This window comes from Coccinella septempunctata, chromosome 1 (assembly GCF_907165205.1).
Source record: "Coccinella septempunctata chromosome 1, icCocSept1.1, whole genome shotgun sequence".
NCBI lineage: Eukaryota > Metazoa > Arthropoda > Insecta > Coleoptera > Coccinellidae > Coccinella > Coccinella septempunctata.
The window spans coordinates 44,591,906-44,612,308 of record NC_058189.1 but is presented as its reverse complement, the minus strand read 5'-3'; the positions used below and the strand labels follow the sequence as shown (position 1 = coordinate 44,612,308).

The following is a 20,403-nucleotide window of genomic DNA, read 5'->3' as shown; positions in this document are numbered from 1 at the left end:
TTTGTTCTTCAATGAAAAATTTCTGACTCCAAGTTGACGAACTGATTGAATTGAATTTAATGAAATCCCCATATAAATTAGTGGTTTCTGACATAAGATATTCATTTTCTCTTTTTGAACTGACCACTAATAACGGTGTAGATCCCTCTTACCTGATAACCACTTTAACCCTCTTTGGGCGTGTGTAACTTTCAAGTCACTTTTTAATTCATCAAGATTTTACCGAATAATTATAGCTTTTCTCATGGGGATGCGCATAAACCTTAATTCTATAACGTTTTCAAGACAACCAATATAATATTTGTGACCATTGCTAGACTCATCAACCTGAAATATCAATGTAAATGCTGTACAAACTCTCCGCAGTAAATGTAAGCGGAACCGTTTGATCGAATTGATATTATTTGGGCTTCTGTCAGTAATTACAAAACTAAAAAATGCACATAAGAGCTCTGAAATCGTATATCAATAAGAAACTATTTATTTGCATTTCAATTTTCAATTTGTTACTATTTTTTTATGATATAGTTTTGTAGCTTTTAGTTTGCTTTTAGGTCACAGTGGGCTATTATGACAGATTACGGTTTTCGGAATAAAGCTTGTACTTTCTCCTGTCTTTCAAATTATATTATATACCTAAAGGGGAGCTTCCTACTTCAAATGAGGTATATGAAAAATTCCAAAATTATATCGTTTTGTAGAAGATTGTTTGACTTTTCTTTATTTCATATTCGACAATAATGAGTTATCTTAAATATAGAAGCTTCGTTTTTTCAATTGGATAGGATTTTTATTTCACAGTTCTGAAAAATCGAATTACTTCCATAATGTTCTCAGTAAACGCGAGTATTTTGAGAAAAAAATCGGTACTAACGAGACTTTGGGACACTTTTTCCTTCCTCTTTTTTTCATTCCTCGGTATAGCTCTGAATTAAATTACATGGAACAGTGGTATAACTTAGGTTGAATCTTTATTCAACGGAATGAAATTTATGGCATTTATGTCATTTAACGGTTGAATAACCAACTCATCTCATCAAAGAGGGATTGAGCTCAATGTGTGTTCACTGGAACAGGATGATCAATTTACACAATGACCGAATTAGAGTCAATATATCTGACTTCGCCGAAAGCCGTAATGAGGTAAAGGTAAAATTTATATAACAGACTTGATTTACTTGAAAAATCTGCCAGTTTCACATTGAAATCCATTCATTTGCGTCTTCAGAATTTTCATGTTTAAACCCTTAAAACCAGAATTGAGAAGGTGAAAGAAAACGTCGAAAAATATCGGTCTATTTTATTGAAACATATCTGAGAAAATTCGGCCTCTATAACTTCGAAATAAAAATCTAGGTACGACGTACACAATTGTTGTCGGCCATGGATTCTTCATCAGTGCATGCCAATCACTTGAGATCATGTTCGAAAATGGAAAACGGTCAGTTATCTATTCTATAATCCTATCGTTCTTAGGAACAAAACTAAAAACAGATCTATCTTCGAAGTGGGTCAGAAAATTTGGTAAATGTAATACCTACACACTGGTTTCGACCAGAGGATTCGCAATATAAGGTCTAGAGGCACTGAGCTTCATGAGTTCGTGAAACTTCTCCTAAACACCGTCTCTCGAAGTAAAAAACGTACTAACTCTAGTTACAAAAATTGACACCTGGTGTAAAATATAAAAAGTAAAGTAATCTGAATGAAATATACCTACCTATTTGAGGTATTATATATATATTCATATAAAAAATGAAGGAACCTACCAAGGGAATGTTGAATTATCGAGGAGAAACTCCCAAAGTGAGGCTTTTATATGGGATGAGGGTGCGTCGACATTTTTCACCGAAGGGAACATTTCCTCTATGATAATCGAAATGAAATTCGTTCGATTCTCAACAAAATCCTCACAAAAATGTGACTCTTCAGTTGTTTTCAATTATAGGCCGATAGAAGTGTGAAAGAACTGAATTTGACCACGAGCTCTTAAGGGGGAAAAACTCAAAATTGTTCAAAACCATTTCTACTCAAAATTGGAAAATTAAATAGGTACATTTGTCAAAATCATAACCCTCTCGTTCCCCCAAACAAACAACAAATTTCCAATTGTGAAGGAATACCACCTATACCATTTTTTCCGATTAGGCCTTGATAAAAAGATATAGCCATTTTGAATTTTCATAATGTGTTGTGCCACCTCTGGAAAAACAAAATTACCTTCAGAATAACTAGATAAATCTGTGACACTACACATCTGTGGATCTTTTAAACAGAATTGTATTCAGCCAAAGTACCCAATTTTTCGAATTTCAAAGATTTTTTTTAAATTTTTGAATATCAAATTACTCGAAAACGGCGCATTATACGAGAAAATAGGATAATAGGAAGAATACTTTTATTTTACAAAACGTTCAAATATTCATCAGATAGCGTCCAACGTAGTTTCAAGAATTTGGTTCTTTGAATTTTTGGTATTTTTATGGTACGTAATGGTCATAATGAGTTAACTGGGAGACGTGTGAGATATCTTGTGTTTGAAAATGATTCATAAAATAAACTATATTCGAAAATTTATTTCATTCGATAGAACTGTTTGCGAGATGGAGCTGAAAATAACATTTCTTTATGGTTTTTCAACAGCCTGAATCTTTTAAACCGAGTTGATTCGAAAAAAATGGTGAAGGAAAAAAGTGTTTATTTGACTCTTTTGACAAGAATCTACTGTTGAAATATTCGTACAAGTCAAAGACTCACCCTGTATACATCAGATGTAATTTTCAAAAGTGCACTGAATTCGATTTTTTGTGAATGGCAGAAATAAAATTATATTAGAAATCATTTGGTTTATTGGGAGCTCCTACAAACGTAATGATATACCTACCTAATTTGAAATTTTCCCTTACATAACTCTATTTTCTGGTAATGGTGCAACTCTAGTACACATTGAAATTCTGGCTGCAAGCGTAGTGAAATAGAATGCTGAATCGCTTATGTGACATTCCGGAGTGAAATTGCGTTTCAATGCAATGGAACAAATAGGAGTATAAAACAGAACAGCGTAAAGGGCCATTAGGGAATGTCGAAAACGGGAACTTCGGCTATTCGAATAATGTGTCAAGAGATCAATTTTTAACTTTCCACCCCCCGTTTTCTTCCATGAGTTGAGAAAAACTATAACATAATTTGCATTTAATCAATAAACCTGTCGATATCAATTCGAGTAACATTTTTCAATGTTAGCATATGGTCATTGATATGTTTCCACACTTTTGTCGAAAGGGATATTCGAAGAATATTCCAATGAAGGGGTGCGATGTCGAGGTCTTTGTAGGGGATAGAAATTTTGATATCTCCGAAATGTTTGCAGATTTTACCGATTTTCGAAGTTTAATAGGGATATTGTCTGACCAATAATTTTTTCATTTCAACTCCCGGTTTTCCCGAAAGTGACAAAATTTTTTTCTGAATGCTCAATCAATTCTCAATTCAAATTTAATACAGGCTCTTCCATCTCAGACGAAAATGGTGGACAATTTGAACATTTGATTTAAAAACGCAGATTCAATTTTAAATTTTTTTAAGATTATGATTTTTTTAAGTTTTGTTAAGTTAATGAAAAGGCTTAATAAAAATGGGCTTGTTCAGAGTGGGCAAAATTGGTGATACCTGAATAACAACTTTTTCAACCCAACGAGATAGAGGAAAATGAATGGCACATCACGGTCGTCTTTTTTCGAGAAACTAATAATGCCATCAACTGCATTACTCTATCTTATTTTGTTTTAGAGTTATATGTCAAAATTAAAATTTCAACCTTGGTCATTATCTCCGTTTCTATTTAAGCTAGGATGTTGAAATGAAAACATTATAAAGACACTTTTTTGATATTAATCCAGTGGCGTATTTTGATTTTTTCCAACTGGTATATTTGCTGAGCTATAACATAAAGATATATTTATTCTTACGAAAACAGTAGTTTGAAATGATTTAGAAAGATTGAGGGTGATGTATAATATATTTCTGAAACGGTAAAAAAATGGGGATACTTTCTAAGTCATTTTAAACTACTGTTTTCATGAGAAAAAACACAACTTTATTTTATAGCTCAGCAAATAAACCTGTAGGAAAAAATCATAGTACGCCACTGGATTGCTATCAAAAAAGTGTCTGTATTGTGTCTTCATTTCAGCATCCTAGCACAAACAGAAACGGAGATAGTGACCAAAGTTGAAATCACCCAAATTTAAATTTTGGCCTATAACTCAAAAACGAAAGAAGATAGAGGAATGCAGTTGATGGCATTATTAGTTTCTCGAAAAAAGACGACATGATTGGTACATTCATTTTTCTTCATCTCGTTGGGTTAAAAAGTTGTAGTTAAGGTATCACCAATTTTGCCCACCCTGTACATTGTAAAAATAACCAAAATATTCGAGGTGGCTCATTTGAGCTGAAAAATTTTTGACGAAAAAGGTTAAGTTTTTCACACAACGTTGTAAAGAGGCTTCCAAGGTCTAATGAAGTATCAGCATTGAGTATTAAACCCACATTAAACATGGGTTTAATACTCAATGGTATCAGTCAACCCCTCTCCTCTATTCAATTTTGAGGGGCTGAGGCGCCCCCTCTTAGGGGGTTCAAGCCTCAAATATACGTCAAAAGATGTCCCCCAAACAAAATCATTCGACGTGTTTCAGGAAATTTCCGACTTGATTTTTCGTTATGAACTACTATGACCATAGACTTATTACCCCTATAATAATTAATTAATAATTAATATGTCTATGACTATGACTCGCCGGAGATAGTATCATTTGTGCATTATCATTTGTACTACAAATACATACAAGATATAGATAGGCAATCTCGTATGTATTTGTGGTACAAATGATAATGCAGCAATGGTACTATCTCCGGCGAGTCGTAGTAGTTCAAAACGACCTTAAAAAGAAAAATCATGTCGGAAATTATCAAAATACATACAAGATATAGGCAGCTTCTGCATGAGAGAGGTTTCAAGACAAACATAGGTAGGGCCTCCCCTGTGGCCATAATGGGTGAATACTTCAATGAATAAATACGTTATCAACATGGATATTTTTGTTTTGTCCTTATCTTCCTTCAAGTAAAAAATTTTTTGTTTATGATGAATTCTTTTTTAATAGTAGGTAGGTGATCCCTGAAATAGTTGTTCATATTTGTAGTATTATTTCAAATGATTTAGTTTTTATGTGGATGCTTTTTGAATGTAACCTGTTTGTATCCCATTTCTCTCAATAAACAATAAACAATACCGAATAGATGTCGACAGTATTTTTTTTTCAAGAAACTGAATAGTTGAAGGATGTAATTGATTTTAATGCATTGAGGGTAAATGCTTAAAATGATCCCTCGTTCTTCGCAATATCACAGTCTATACTATAAAACTCGTTTCAAATTTTGTTCGAAGTTTCAGTAGAAATCACCCCTTATGTTGAAATCTATTTAAATGTAAATTTAAAAGAGTTAGTATTTTTTTATAATTGTTATAGTTCAACTAACGATAATGATATATCGGCCACATCAATTTAATATTCAATGGGAAACCACATCCGCCGAATGAAAAGATTAACGCTAGGCACACTGGCACACAAGATGAATATTATTGGACGTTCCATATTATAGTTCATGGTAGAAGACAACCAAAATAAGTTATTTTACTAGTACCATTGAGTGTTAAGCCAGAGCTTCGTAGTGTCGCCAGCGACAGTATTCCAGCCAATAAGAGCATGTAAACAAAACTTCCCCTGACCCCTTCTTTTTCATTTCTCATTTCTCAACTCACCTTCTCCGAAGCCAGTGTTCAGGTTCGAATGCCTGTCGATAAGACTGTAATCCCTGGTTGATCCGTACAAGTGGACGAAGGATGGCCCGAATGTGGGGAGGAATCCTGTAAACAGAAAACGTGAACAGTCCAATAATCAGGTGAACACAAACAGTACCTTGTCCTCACCCTTTTCTCCGTCGTTCGAAATCGTTTTCAGGTCGATGAAGTGGGTCCCTATCACCTGGGGCTTGATGGGGTCGTCGTCTCGAAGTTGGATTTTGATCCTCTGACACAGGGGTGGAAACATCTCCGTGAACACAATTTGTTCATTCCATACCGGTGCGTAAGAATGTTTTTTCACGCTGGTTTTACCCTGCAACAAATTTTGATCTCGTGAAGGCTATTCGTATATTTACTGAATGTTTCAAGTGAAAATAAAAATATAATGAATTAGTTACGCCCAGTTTCATAATCAAATTTAAAGTCACTTTAAGCTTAAAGCTTCCTTTAGTGTCATTTTTAGTAGGGTTGAAGGAAGCTTTAAAATTAAAGCGACTTTAGGTTTGATTATGAAACCGGCCGTTGATAATATAATTGATTATAATTAATTAGCCCAATAATACACACGTGCTCAAAATCTAGAGATGATGAAAATAATACAGCTGTTTTGAAACTATAGAAAGCAAGAACCACTCGATGATCTTGGACCAAAAATTTGATCCCTTTCAAAAGGGGATCCTAATACTTCTATATTGCTTTGGCTGGATCTGATGTGAATCCAGAATTCAGCCATTTACTAGTTCTTAATTTACGCTCTCAATTTTGCCTTGATTTTTTTCAAATTTAAGTTAAAGGACGTCTTGATGTCACCCCGTTTCTTTTTTCTACTTTAGTTGGTATTTTATGAGAAGAAAAGTTGATCTTCTATAAAACTTGTTTTCACATCGGCGATTCAATTCTTTATATATTGCAAAAAATTTTCATAGTGATATACAGGGTGACTGGTGACCTAAGGGACAAAGGCTTAGTGGTGATAGAGGACCTCAAACTGAATGAGAATTTGGGTTTCAAATGTCCCATAAGGGAATTCGTTTCGGAGATATAGGGTGATTTATGAAAATATGCTAAATTTATAAACTCCCATAACTTCGTTAAAATGGTAAAATTTTGGCTGATATTTCACAAGCTTGTTCTTATAGGCATTCAACGTCAGCAAAACAAAAAAAAATTAGAAAGAATTGCAGGCCCTTATTCAAAAATTTCAATTTACTTGCCAGGTGAGAAGTATCACACGGTATATGAGATAAAATAAATTCATATAGAAATTCGAGGGAGAGCGAAAAAAACTGATGAGAGATCAGTTTTTTGTTTGAAAGGCACAAATTTTCTATGGTTTTAATGATATGTTCCAATCATGGAAAATAATATTCCTGATAAAACAAAAACACTAAATTCGAGTCAAAGATAGTTGATAATGATAGTTAGGAAGTAGGAAGGGGTTACATCTGACGGCGCCTTCAAAGGTCTATTGTGCCCCCTAACAGAGCTGTTCTCACCACGCCCTACACATCTCGCCTAAGATAAGTTTGACTTACTTTTTATTCCCAAAACTCCTGTTCATTCTACTAAACTGAGAAATGTGGAACAATAATCCACCTGGTATGTTTCCAACAAAACTTGCTCTTCATCAAAACAATGTAAACTTTTTAAGGACAAATTTTCAACAGTTTTTGAGGGGGTTAGACTTGAAAAAAAACATTGTTTAATCCAACATATGTAATTTTTTATGATATCAAACGATTAATTGATAAGAGTATATTTCGAGATGTGAAGGAAAATTTGAAGCCAGGTTCAGCGACTCGAATTCAGTGTTTGTTCTATCAGGAATATTATTCTTCATGATGTGAATATAAAAATATTCTGATTTCAACATATCATAGAAACAATGGAAAATTTGTGCCATTCAAACAAAAAACAGATCTCTCATCAGTTTTTTCCGTTCATCTCAAATTTCTATTTAAATTTATTTTATCTCTTATACCGTGTGATATTTCTCAACTGACAAGTAAATTGAAATGTTTGAATACGGGTCGGCCATTTTTTCTATTTTTTTTCTTGTGCTGACGGAAAATACCCATAGGAACAAGCTTGTGAAATATCAGCCAAAATTTTACCATATTAACGAAGATATGGGAGTTTATAGGTTTAGCATTTTTTCATAAATCACCCTATATCTCCGAAACGAATACCCTTATGGGACATTTGAAACCCAAATTCTCATTCAGTTTGAGGTCCTCTTTCTCCACTTAGCCGTTGTCCCTTACATCACCAGTCACCCTGTATACCAAAATTACACTGAAATTCAGGAAAAACTGAAAATTATTCAATATCACTAATATTACCTCTCGCGTGGTAATTTCTATTTTTCAACTGTGACTTTCTCCTAAAAATATTTTCAGGCCTCAGCAACTTCCGCTTATTCCGGAAACAACCTAGGTACTACTTTCTCATTTCAAATGCTCCATTCACTTTATCTTTGCATCGTTAGATAACTGATTTGATGGTTGTATCAACAGTATGCCATACTTTGGTTTGGATTTATGAGCTATTGGGATTCTTATGAAAAAAATTGTCAAAACGGGCGGCGAAACTTTTTTGAATAATTCTGCTGAGGAGGTTTTTCGAAAAAGTATAGAATCTACCATTTACATTTTTCCCATTATGGTATATTAAAATGGTTGGACCTAAAATGTACAGGGTGTGTAAGAGGAGATCATCAAGTTGGACAAATCGAATTAATCAAAACTTTTATTATTGTTTCAGTCTATTTTACGTAAAAAAGAGAGGGGATAACCTAAATTCATGAAAACAACGGCACGAAACAAGACTTCAGTGAAGTTTTTAGGCTTCCAAAGGTTGTACCGAAGGTTTCAAAGTAGGTACTGTTCAAATAGATTTTTTAGAATTCAATGTGAAAAAGAATTTTGAAACATTAAATTTTTATATGGCTGATGGGGATTTGTTGGAGTTTAATGCCTACTCACACTGTTGAAAACTCATGAGGTAGTATTTCTAAAACTGAAACAACTCACCTGCAAACCAGCGAATGACACCTGCACGTAAGGGCTCACTAAGTCTTGACTCTCTCCTGTGAAGGCCTTCTTAACATTCGCCATCAAACTGGAATTCATTTTAGGTAAACCATCGGCTTTATATATTTTTATGATAAGCTTTGCTTTCTGCCTATTAATGGGAACTCCATCAGGTAGAAGCAGATTCCTGGAAAAAAAATTCGAATCAAAATTCAGCAGGTTTTCCATATTAATTGATAGATCTTTTTTTTTCGAAAAATAATATCTTTTGATGATTTCACTCACGCTTCTATATCATCCTCATCCTTTTCACTCTTAGCTGGAACCTTCACCGGATCTCCTTTTCCTATCACGCTGATGTCGCATTTCAAATATCCCTTTGGGCCAGCAGTAATATCATCCGGATCAGTCAGCAGGGCCCATTTGTGAAAAAACTGGTGATCTGGTGAGAAAGAAATTATGATTGTTACATTTGTCATGAAAACCATTCTAAGACTCAAGAAAAAAGTTATATTCATAAAAATCATCCAATGCAGAAATCATTGCGGAAATGCATAAAATTCAAATTTTCGTATAGTCTTCCTCTACGTCGTGCTGAATATAATATAAGGCAGAATTGTGGCAGGATGTTTCATTTTTATCCCCAAAAATGTCTTAGATATGTACATACACATGTAACTATTCTACATTTGTCAAGTATTTATTTGAGTTTGTCCACAAATTTTAATACTATTTTATGGATTGAAAAAAATTGTAGGATGTTCCAGGAACTCCAGTTATAGGTCCCTCATCTTCAGAATTTTAACATAGTTATTACATTTCTTTTCGAGAAGTGTGAATAAACTTTGAAGATTGCTACAACATCGGTGTATAGGTGTACCTTCTTTGTGCAGACGTCTCGTGAATAGAATCTTTCGCTGATTAGAGTTCACTTATTAATCTTATATCAAGAATGAATAAAGTTAAATTTAAGTTTTCGGCTCTAGTTCAGGTAAACACACCAGTTTAACTTCACCTCCTAAAGATGCTACATGTGTAAAATAACACATACTAGTGAAAATCGGGTGATTTCAATTTTTAGTTCAATTATAGATTTTCATAAATTCAATAGACCATTTTCTGCTGGGGATATGTAGGAAAACAAATTTTGTAGGACTAATAGGCAACAGACAGTCTTTACACCTTTGTTGGATGAGCCTTGTGGGCGTCTTTTATCAGCATCATATATTTTCTTATCGTCAACGTAGGTATACGAGGATATATTGAAATATTCTTAGCCTACTATAGAACCAAACAAAATTTCAATGTCGAAATATTTTATGACTCAACATATTCATCTCTTAATTGGATAAATTTGTTACTGCGAACCTGCAACGTCTCTAGACCTTTAAAAAAAAAATGTTTCTTCTTGCTCTGCAAACCACACCTCCACAGCTTTTATTACCTCCTCGTTGGAAGGAAATTTGCGACCTTTTAAACCTTTTTTCAGTTGAGGAAAGAGATGTTAGTCAGATGGATGAAAATAAGGGTGTTCTAGTAATTCAAACCCTAAATCACGAAATTTTTTGCACGCCAACATGAGATTTGTGTGCAAGGGCGTTGTCCTGCAAAAAAAATCACCTTTGGATAGCTTTCCGCTTCTTTTCTCTTTAATTTTTTCCCGTAGACTGTAATACCGAATAGTAATCTCCGGTTATTGTTCTACCCGTAACCAAAAAATCAATCATGATTACTCCATGGCAATCCCAAAAAACTGAAGCAAGAACTTTTCCAGCAGATATTTGGTCACGAAATTTCTTAGGTCTTGGAGAACCAGAGTGTCGCCATTCCATCGATTGTTGGTTTGTTTCTGGATCGTAGAAATGTACCCAAGTCTCATCCATAGTAATAATTCGGTTTAAGAAGTCTACATCGTATTCAAATCGAGCACAGATCGAACGCGATGCTTCTACCCTTGCACGCTTTTGGTCAACATTCAAACATTTTGGGATCCATTTTGCAGCAATTTTTCTCATGTCCAAATTGACGTGAACTATATGATGAACGCGTTCGTATGAAATATTCAATGCTTCAGATATCCGTTTCAGCACAATTCGACGGTCTGATAAAATCATGTCATGAACTGCATCGATATTTTCGGGAAGTGACACAGAAACTGTCCTTCCCGATCGGTCATCATCTTCAATGGAAAATTTACCTTTTTTGAAGCTTGCAGTCCAATTTTTCACGGTCGCATACGAAGGACATTGATCACCAAGGGTATTAAGTATATCCTCGTAAATCTACTTATCTCTTAACCCTTCAAAATACAGGTACTTGATGATGGCTCGATACTCTAATTTTTCGATTTTCACAATTTCGTTGGACATCTTCTTTCTGTTAATTTATTGCGTAACTCTGGTTTCCTATTTTTACCTCAAACTTCACACTGACACTTCTAAGGAGTTATTGTTGGTAACTATGGTAACGCAATATTTTTGTATGCATGGAACTGGTTTAGGCTAACTAGATATCAATACATCCTCGTATAGAGAAGGAGTGCAAAAGCATTCCGCTTCGATTGCTGCTTATGATTATCATTATCCTCATTTGAAAAATTTTCAGAATATGATGCTTGACAATTCAAGAGTAGTTTTACTTTTCAGAATATTTTAATTTATTGTCTAATGAAGGAGTCTGATATAAGCTCCGAAAGGTTACCCTGAATCATGTAATCATTTATATTGTTTCAACATTGTTTGCTGATCAAAATTCTTTCAAAAAATAGTTTTTACCTAAATTTGTAGGTATAAGTAATAATTCAGAAGCAATATCCATAAAAAAAATGATTTTTATTTCTTGTGTTCAGATGTTGGTGGAGACAACCCATGAGGAATTTCAAAAAAACTGTTTTAAAGAAGAAAATATGGAGTAGTAATATACGGTAATCAGTATTCAGTAAAAGCCACAAAACTTGATATCTGAAAACAGATGCAATATATAAATTGAAAACATGCAATAGTGACGTAATAATAATTAAAAGCAGAATGGAATGATTAAAATAGAAAACAATCGAGATATATCGACTGAGGAGGACCTACCATCATGTGATTTTTCTGTAATAAAGACTATTTGAAAGAAAGAAAATTCAACATAAATCATAAAAATGGTTAATTCCTTCTAGATCAAGGATGGCGAATGATCAACGAAATTAATTCAGATACCTAACATCCGCTCATATGAATATCAAGCAAATGTTACGATATGAATCGAACTAGCCACCTATCATCACTCAAAGTATTAACAGAAATACCAGTCAGTCGAGAAAGACTGATGCTGAACATGATTTCGTTCTCATTGGGCCTCGTCAACGGGTACTTTAATTCGCGCTCTTTCTCCCTGCTTGGTTATCGCCTTGGATCATAGATACAAGGAATGGAAAATAAACATTTGTTTTTGTCCAAAGACTGGAGTGAGATAGTTGCTTAATGTCGCCAATCACAATTCAGATAGTTTAATCTGACATCATTGTCACGTCAATTTTCCGTGCGAAAAGGTAGGAGCTATATAAATTTATTTATTTTACTCCACTGCCTTAGTGTCGCTCTGGACAGAGAAGCATCGAATGTTTGTACCACAACAAATACATTCATAGCACGTCAATGTAACGTGCGTTCAAAAAAATTCGTCGTCAAGTAGGCTATGGAATTTCAAACGTCGATATTGCGTATCTAAACGTAGTTCTTAGCTTGTGCTCTATTATTATTACAGTTTAGCTGTCAAGTTAGCGTTTTGGATTGTTGTTAAATTAAAATTACCAGCAAATAATAAAGATGGTTTTTACCGACGTACAAAAAGCATTCATTATTGAATCCTACTTCAGAAATGGGGAGAAAATAGAAGGCGAGTGGAAATATTCTGTTGAGAAATGTCTCAGCGACTTCAGGATCGAGTATCCCAACGTTGCTGTAAATTACCAATCTTTCCAGAGTACTGTTTCGCGATGTGTGAGCGTTTTTCGTGAAACAGGTAGCGTTCAAAGAAAAAAAGGAAGTGGTCGACCAAAGAAGAGAACACCCGAGTTAATCGAAAATGTTGAGAATGTGATGACAGAAGCTCCACGAACCTCTGTTCGGGTTTTATCTCAACTAGCTGGAGTCTCTGTTGGTACATGTCACACAATTTTGAAAGAAGACATCAATTTGTATCCTTATAGATTGACATGTTATCAGAAGATTGAAGAAGTTGATTACCCTCGTAGAATGGCCTTCTGTCAGTGGTTTCTAAACGAATTCATCGATAACCTGAATAAAGTTTTCTTCTCCGACGAAGCGTGGTTTCATCTTTCTGGATATGTCAACTCCCAAAATATGAGAATGTGGAGCAGTCAAAAACCGGAAAATTTTTATATTGAGACACCACTTCATTCTCAGAAAATTGGAGTTTGGTGTGCTATCAGTCAGAGAAGAATTGTTGGACCTATTTTCTTTGACGGAACTTTAACAGCAGAACGCTATAAAGAGGATATTATCATGCCTTTTATAGCTGAATTAAATTTCGAAGAATGGTCGTATAGTTATTTTCAACAAGATGGAGCCAGAGCACACACAGCTGTAGAAACATTGGCTACACTAAAGAATATTTTTCAGGATCGACTCATTAGCCTCAATACTGAAAATGAATTTCCTCCAAGATCGTGTGATCTTACACCATGTGATTTCTTCTTATGGCCTCATCTTCCAATCACCTATTTCTAATCTGGACGAACTCAAGACTAGGATCATTGAAAAAATTCATCTAATTAACGATGATCCTTTTATATTGAATAATGTCTTTGAATCTCTCAAAAGAAGATGTGAGAAGTGTTTGGAGCAAAGAGGAGGACATTTCCAACAGCTACTTTAATTATATAGAACTCTTAAACTCATTGTAATGAAAATCCTATAATTCAGTTTCTTCAGTTATGGCAGAGACTGCCTCTGGTTATGGATTTTCACTGTTAGCGTCAATTCAATATTTTATTCATTGAGAAATGAACATATTCTGAGGTTCTTAGTGTGATTTATTTCTATTACCTACTGTTATAGGTACAACCTTTTCACATAATTGTAAGTACAAAAACCATAATACTCGATTCGTTCAAGATTCATGTCTTTGACTTATGAACTCAGGTTAATTTTAGCAAACGCCTCAGATTATTTGGATTCTGGTAATCTAATTCAATGAAAAATTCATTATTGAATGTGCAAGTAATTTTTTCTGAGAAATTGCCTTTTCATACAAAATTACGATAAATAGGTTAATGTCATCAATGTTTACATTTGGCTGTGATGACTGATGAGTGTGATGTAAGGAAAGAATTACGTTCAGTCACAGAAAATCAACCTACAAAATTCCATAGCCTACTTGACGACGAATTTTTTTGAACGCACGTTATAATATATTCCATGTATTTATGTTCTAAGGTTATCGCAGTATGCGAATCCGGCAATCTGAGAATTTGGGCAAATAGATACTCAGGAAAGTGGATTGAATGGACGAGTTCAGGAACATTTGCCAACCTTGTAAATAATAAAAAAACTCTCTCAATGGAAACGTATTTTTCCAAAATTATATTTGTGCCGGTTGCTTTCATCATTTCACAATCCTTGGAATGTCCACGGCTCTCAAATCCAAGTGATATGAAAGAAAATTTATATTGAATTTTCAAGGTCAGTTTTGACATTATTTAGGCATTTTTTTCGTGTTTCGTGCATTATATTTAAGCCATATTTTCGCGATTAAGACGCGTGAAGCGTCTTTAAGCGGTGCTATTCGAGCGAATAAGTCATGACGTCAGTCTTTAAGACGCTTTAAGCGGAACCTGGCGGTCTGTGGAGAGCGCCTGTGTCATAGAGTCATTAATAAATAAATCATTAGTCTATGGATAAAACCATAAATACAATTAACGAAACACGAAAAAATGCCAGAATAATGTCAAAACTCACCTTGAAAATTCAATATAAAGTTTCTTTTATATCACTTGGATTTGGGAGCCAGGGACATTCCAAGGATTGTAAAATGATGAAAGCAACCGAAAGGGCGACAAAAATAATTAAAAAAAAATACTTTTCCATTTGAAGAGTTTTTCCTATTATTTACAAGGTTGCAAAACGTTCCTGAACTCGTCCATTGAACCTGATTCCCATTTTTCATATTTTTATGACTTGATGTCTGTTTTTACATTTGACAGGTATTTGTAGTTTATGACTGATGCTTTTGACCCACGTTTTCATTTCAAAAAACTCTAATTCAAACAGGTAATTTCATTATACTGCTTGTTTTTGTAGGTGTTATCATTTTCATAGTCATTTTTATAATGATTTTAGGCCTGATGAAGCGGATGGAAATCTGCTAAACTTCGCCAAATATGAGATAAGAGTTTTTTTGGCGTTTTCTGCCCTTATTCCCGTAAAAATACATCTCTTGAATTCAAAAGAATTGCATCCATGAAACGAATACATTCCATGGAAAAAATGCAATTCATTTATTTAACTCTGCAGCGTCATATAAAGTAGTTGTAAATAATCCTCTGCAATTGTTAACTTTCAGGATATAACTGAGGCACATAAAGGATCCAGTACAAAACTCGAAGATAATCCTTTGCTTCATATTTCATGATTACGGGACACCATGGAATAGATACGAAGCCAGGCGGATCTCATCTCGGTAAATTGGTTTCGATTTTTTGCGCGTAATTTTGTCCGTTCTGGTTAGGTTAGATAACTTTTTTCACGAAAGCATGAAGGATAACACAAATTGCGAATAGGTATCAGGGTTCCATCATGAAACGCAATATGAAAATGGATACGCCTACCTATCGGCATTAGCCTAATCAAATTTGATGAATTATTATTCTAATTGTTATTATTAAATAACAGTTAGAATGGAATCTTGAAAACTGATAGTAAAGTGATAAAAGTCGCTCTCAGTTTCACCACTTTTTCTCCGAAAATTCAATGAATGAATCTACATCACATATTTAAGAAACTAATTATCATCAAAGAAGATGTTCAATGATGATCAATTTGTTCGAACGTGAATATGATAATAACGGTAGATTCGGGTGACTTGGGACAGTCCTGTAACTTGAGACAATTACCCCCCTTGCAGATTTCTTTGTTTCTTACCATTTATGAGTGAAGAGACAAACTTATAAGATTGTATCGATTGAAATTTATTCTGGGAGGATTCTGCATCTCTTCATAAACTTTTTAGGGTTTTCACTCCCAATCTCTGAAACAAAATCAATTAAAAATGAAATCAACGATTTGCTCCTGCATAAATTCTTGCACTAATTTGTCAGGAGCAAATTAACTAAAAAAAAATTGTAGCGTCTTTTCGGTTAGTTTAACAATTAATTCCCGTTGAGTTTGCCATGACCAGAGCGTTTCAATAGACAGAAAAAATTAACGAATTCAGGAGAGTAAAAGCGCGTTTTTTTGTGGCCCTTATACTTTCTGGTGTCCTGTGCATGTGTTTCACTTTGTGCATGTGTATTTTTTTTTTGATTGGGATATTGGAATATTAGATATGTAATGAAACAAGGTTGTTTACAAATCAAACGGCAACACGGATCTCATTCATTTATTTTGTTGTTTCATAGGGTGACTAGGAACAATGCCGAATAAATACAAGCGGCGCATTGGCAGCAGGAAATATGCCGATTTTTCGCAGGATATTATTATTTACCTTATTTCCATAAAGAAGTCACCAAATAATGAAAGACATCAAAGTTACCTTGTTTTGTTTAGTTTTTTACATTTGAGTTGCAATAAATTTACTTTCGCTTTAAAAGGGGTTTATAATTTAATTTCCTTACCGAATTTCAACTATATAATCACAAATTCTAATTTTTCAAAACAATACACCGTCCCAAGTCACCTATTTCATTTGAGAGTTGAGAAATCAATAGATTTTAACTTGTGTCCCAAGCCTCCCAAATCGGTGGGTAGCTTGGGACAAGTATATTTTATTTTTTTCAAAATTTATATCCAAATTATGAAGCATGGTATATATCCTAATCAATAGTCTGAGTCATTAAGCATATTAGAACTTCTTTTTCAGATAAAAATACGTCACCGTTTTGAAAATATCACAAGTTGAATTCAACAATCGTCCCAAGTCACCCGAATCTGCGGTAATCAAATTGAAATTTATGAAAACTGGGTATATCCGAAAACTTAAGAGACTCAAGAGGTTATTACACAGGCTGTTTCATAAACATATATGGCGAACAAACTGAGTATAGTGTTCTCTCGGTTATTTGGAGTCGGAAGGTCCTTTAGTCCTTTAGTTTTCAAAATGTATTCAAAATAAATAACGAATTCCTCGATATTTTCGAAACGGTTGAGATATTTGAACGAGATTTGGTAAGAATGTTTACCTCATTAAGGTGACTTTTTTATGCTGAATATCTCGTCTTTAGCAACTACAGTAGCGTGCGTACTTGCATTGATTTTCATATTTTTGAAGAAAAAACTTGTATGCCAGTTTTGCCACTGTTGAATTGATTTCTACAATTCTTATTCAATTAGGAAGAAAACGAGTTTCTGCAGTTTTTTCTAGGGTGCACCACATTTCAGCAAAAATTGAAAATCTTTTGTAACTGTAATGTCTTTCCTTGGGACACAGCACTTTTGATTAAATAGTCTTTTGAGTTTTACATCTTTTATTTTGTCTCTCAACATTCAACTGATACATAATTCTGAATAATGATGTTAACTCTCAAGATATCATCGGCAGACGCAGCTGTACATAACACATACGCCATTAAAAGAGGTCATTAATGGGCGATTTCGTGTATGTCAAGCGGAGCTATTTTTATGTGAGGTCGGCAGTAAAGAATATTAAAAACAGAACCTATTTTGTCTGCATCTTCAACAATATTTCTTCGAAATTGTCATAATTAAATAAACACATACGCCATTTGACATGCAGGTATTGGCCTGCCTGAAGAAATACTATGAAAACATATTTTTATTCACCCTACAATCAATTCATATCTTTGATGGAAAAAAATATTGTTTGCTCGAATTCTAATCTATTCACTTCTCGACTGTGAATCATCCTCCACATAAGAAGCTGCTCACTTCTTGATACACTGTGTACATTTATGGCTTTCCTTATATCATAGTTCGATAAGGAAATCCTAGAACTGTGAAAATTCGACATATGAACCAGTTTTATTCCGAGAAATCTAGCTATTATGCCTGTGAAAAGAACATCCTCCACTTTTAAAAACGGAAAATTGAGTGCAGCTGAGTACAGCTCTGGAACCAAGCGTACTGGGATCAGGTAACCAGGTCCACCTGTGAAATCTGGAAACCTTCCTAGTTTATACTGTTTCTTAGAAATGAAGTATTTTATTTTCATATCCCGATAAGGTTCCAATTTCTTGACGATACTACCATAGATTCTCCTGGCATTTCTGTCCAGTGCAGAAATTAATTTCAAGGTGTTCTCAACGTGAACGAAGACATCGTCGTCCGTTTTCAGGAGAAAATCTGCTTTCGGACAAAAACCTTCCACCCATTCAAGAATCGAGAGTGTTTTATATGTCAGATTGTGATAGGAGTCTGAAAATCTTCCTTGTACGATATCAGCATAGCACTCTTGCTCCACTTCTAGGTATTTTGTGGTCACTTCGTTGGTGGTGAATCCAATGAAGAACACAACGGACACGTCGTGCCGCCTTGTATACTGTCCCCAAGTTTTTCTTATGATATTTCTCGACATCCACAATGATGGTGTTGAGAACACGGCTATAAGAAGAGATATATTTGTTCCTTTCCCCGGACATAAGTGCGCATTAGACGTGAGAAATCCAGGTGGATATACTGCTCCGATGATTCTGGGAGTTACGTCCTCAGAATATGAAGCATTTGCAGTAAAAAAGGTTCCATTATGTTTGATCAATGTTCGCAAAAGAAAGACTGGTGTATTTATGAAGGCAATAATAATGAGCACTATCATTATAATAAATAGATTGACTGTTGCATTTATAAACGGAAGTAACATCAGAAAAAATTACTTTCAGATATTGGAAATTGGTGTTGCAGGTTGTCAAGTTGACATCAAATTGAAAATTACATAGAAATTAGCAGGTGTCCTTCAGTGGTTAAGAAACTTTTGCCAATGAATACCTGACAAAACGCTATCTCCATATGTGCCTTTCAGTTTGTTCAACAATACTTACCCGGTTATCAATTCCAATTTGAATTAGTATTTTTGAGGTTTGTTCTGGAGGTATTTCGAAATTTTCTTTCAACTTCGCCCCGCATTTATAATTTTATCATACATTCTTTCGATGCGTTCCCTACGATGCAGAGGTTTGGATGCTTACCTTTAAATTATGTAGGTAAATTGTTGTTAATACATAAGAAAATTTCTAGTTTCCAAGCAGAAAATGTTCAAATTACATAGATTGAACAAATTTTTTGAAAAGGTATATTACTTGGATGTGAAATAATATCTTGAAGATTCTTGACTAGCTGGCAGAATTTTAAACTCAGAATTTATACAATTTTCTTATTCCATAACAATACGATCCCCACTATCCACTCGTCTCCTTATCAGTACCGTAAAAGTAATTTCAATGGATTAGTATTTTTTTAAATTGAACAATATTGAATAGAACTCCAAAATTATCGGGAACATTTTACCTATTGATGAACTGGCTCATTCTGGCACTAAACCTTATTAGAAAATTTTCTCATTCTACATTTCTTAATAAACTTTTTACGGTTTTCACTTCCAATCTCTGAAACAAATCAATTAAAAATGAAATCAACGATTTGCTCCTGCGTAAATTCTTGCACTAATTTGTCAGGAGCAAATTAACTAGAAAAAATTGTTGCCTGACAATGAACAGAAAATAAATAACGTTGAAATTATAATTTTAAGTGGTAACGTTTCGGAGTCTATATCAGACTCCTTCATCAGACGAAAAATCTATTTTCGAAAATCTTCTGAATTGTGACTTTTGTTTGACATTGATTGTCAATACCATAGAAATACAATACATAGAAACAGAGACTGCATAGAAACGTTGATTCATTTAATTTTGAAATTACAAATTAGTGCAAGAATTCACGCAGGAGCAAATCGTTGATTTCATTTTTAATTGATTTTGTTTCAGAGATTGGGAGTGAAAACCCTAAAAAGTTTATTAAGAAATGCAGAATCCTCCCAGAATAAATTTCAATCGATTTCTAATTCCAGTTTTTTTTCTTGAAATTTACACAGTTCACGACGCGCCGTCCGTTGGACAGAATTAAATTCGATCTCATCAAAAAAAGATGAATCTCATCCTCGGCTCAATATTCTACTACTACAGGCATTTGGGCAGAATTGTTATAGCGGAAAAATTAGTCGAAGTGAAAAAACTATCGATGGTTTATTTATTTATATCACGACAGTAGTGATTGTTTCGGTTAGCCAAATTTGGTAGATATAAATTGAGTACTTATCTTTTTCAAATAT

The 20,403-nt window shown here is 34.1% G+C and overlaps 2 protein-coding genes across 2 annotated transcripts in view; both read right to left on the bottom strand.

Moving 5' to 3' along the window:
• The window catches only part of LOC123322588 (otoferlin-like), a 229,341-nt gene that overhangs the window by 90,409 nt on the left and 118,529 nt on the right, over nucleotides 1-20,403 (bottom strand). Inside the window, exons 9-12 of the mRNA XM_044910534.1 lie at nucleotides 9,187-9,343; nucleotides 8,902-9,088; nucleotides 5,996-6,182; nucleotides 5,828-5,932 (exon numbers count right to left, since the gene is read on the bottom strand). Of these exons, the coding sequence (XP_044766469.1) occupies nucleotides 5,828-5,932; nucleotides 5,996-6,182; nucleotides 8,902-9,088; nucleotides 9,187-9,343 (636 nt within the window). The remainder of the gene's footprint in view (nucleotides 1-5,827; nucleotides 5,933-5,995; nucleotides 6,183-8,901; nucleotides 9,089-9,186; nucleotides 9,344-20,403) is intronic.
• LOC123322587 (beta-1,3-galactosyltransferase 5-like) lies at nucleotides 17,864-18,966 on the bottom strand. Its single transcript, XM_044910533.1, has one exon. It carries the CDS (start codon nucleotides 18,937-18,939, stop codon nucleotides 17,914-17,916), a length of 1,026 nt encoding a protein of 341 aa, XP_044766468.1. The 5' UTR covers nucleotides 18,940-18,966; the 3' UTR covers nucleotides 17,864-17,913.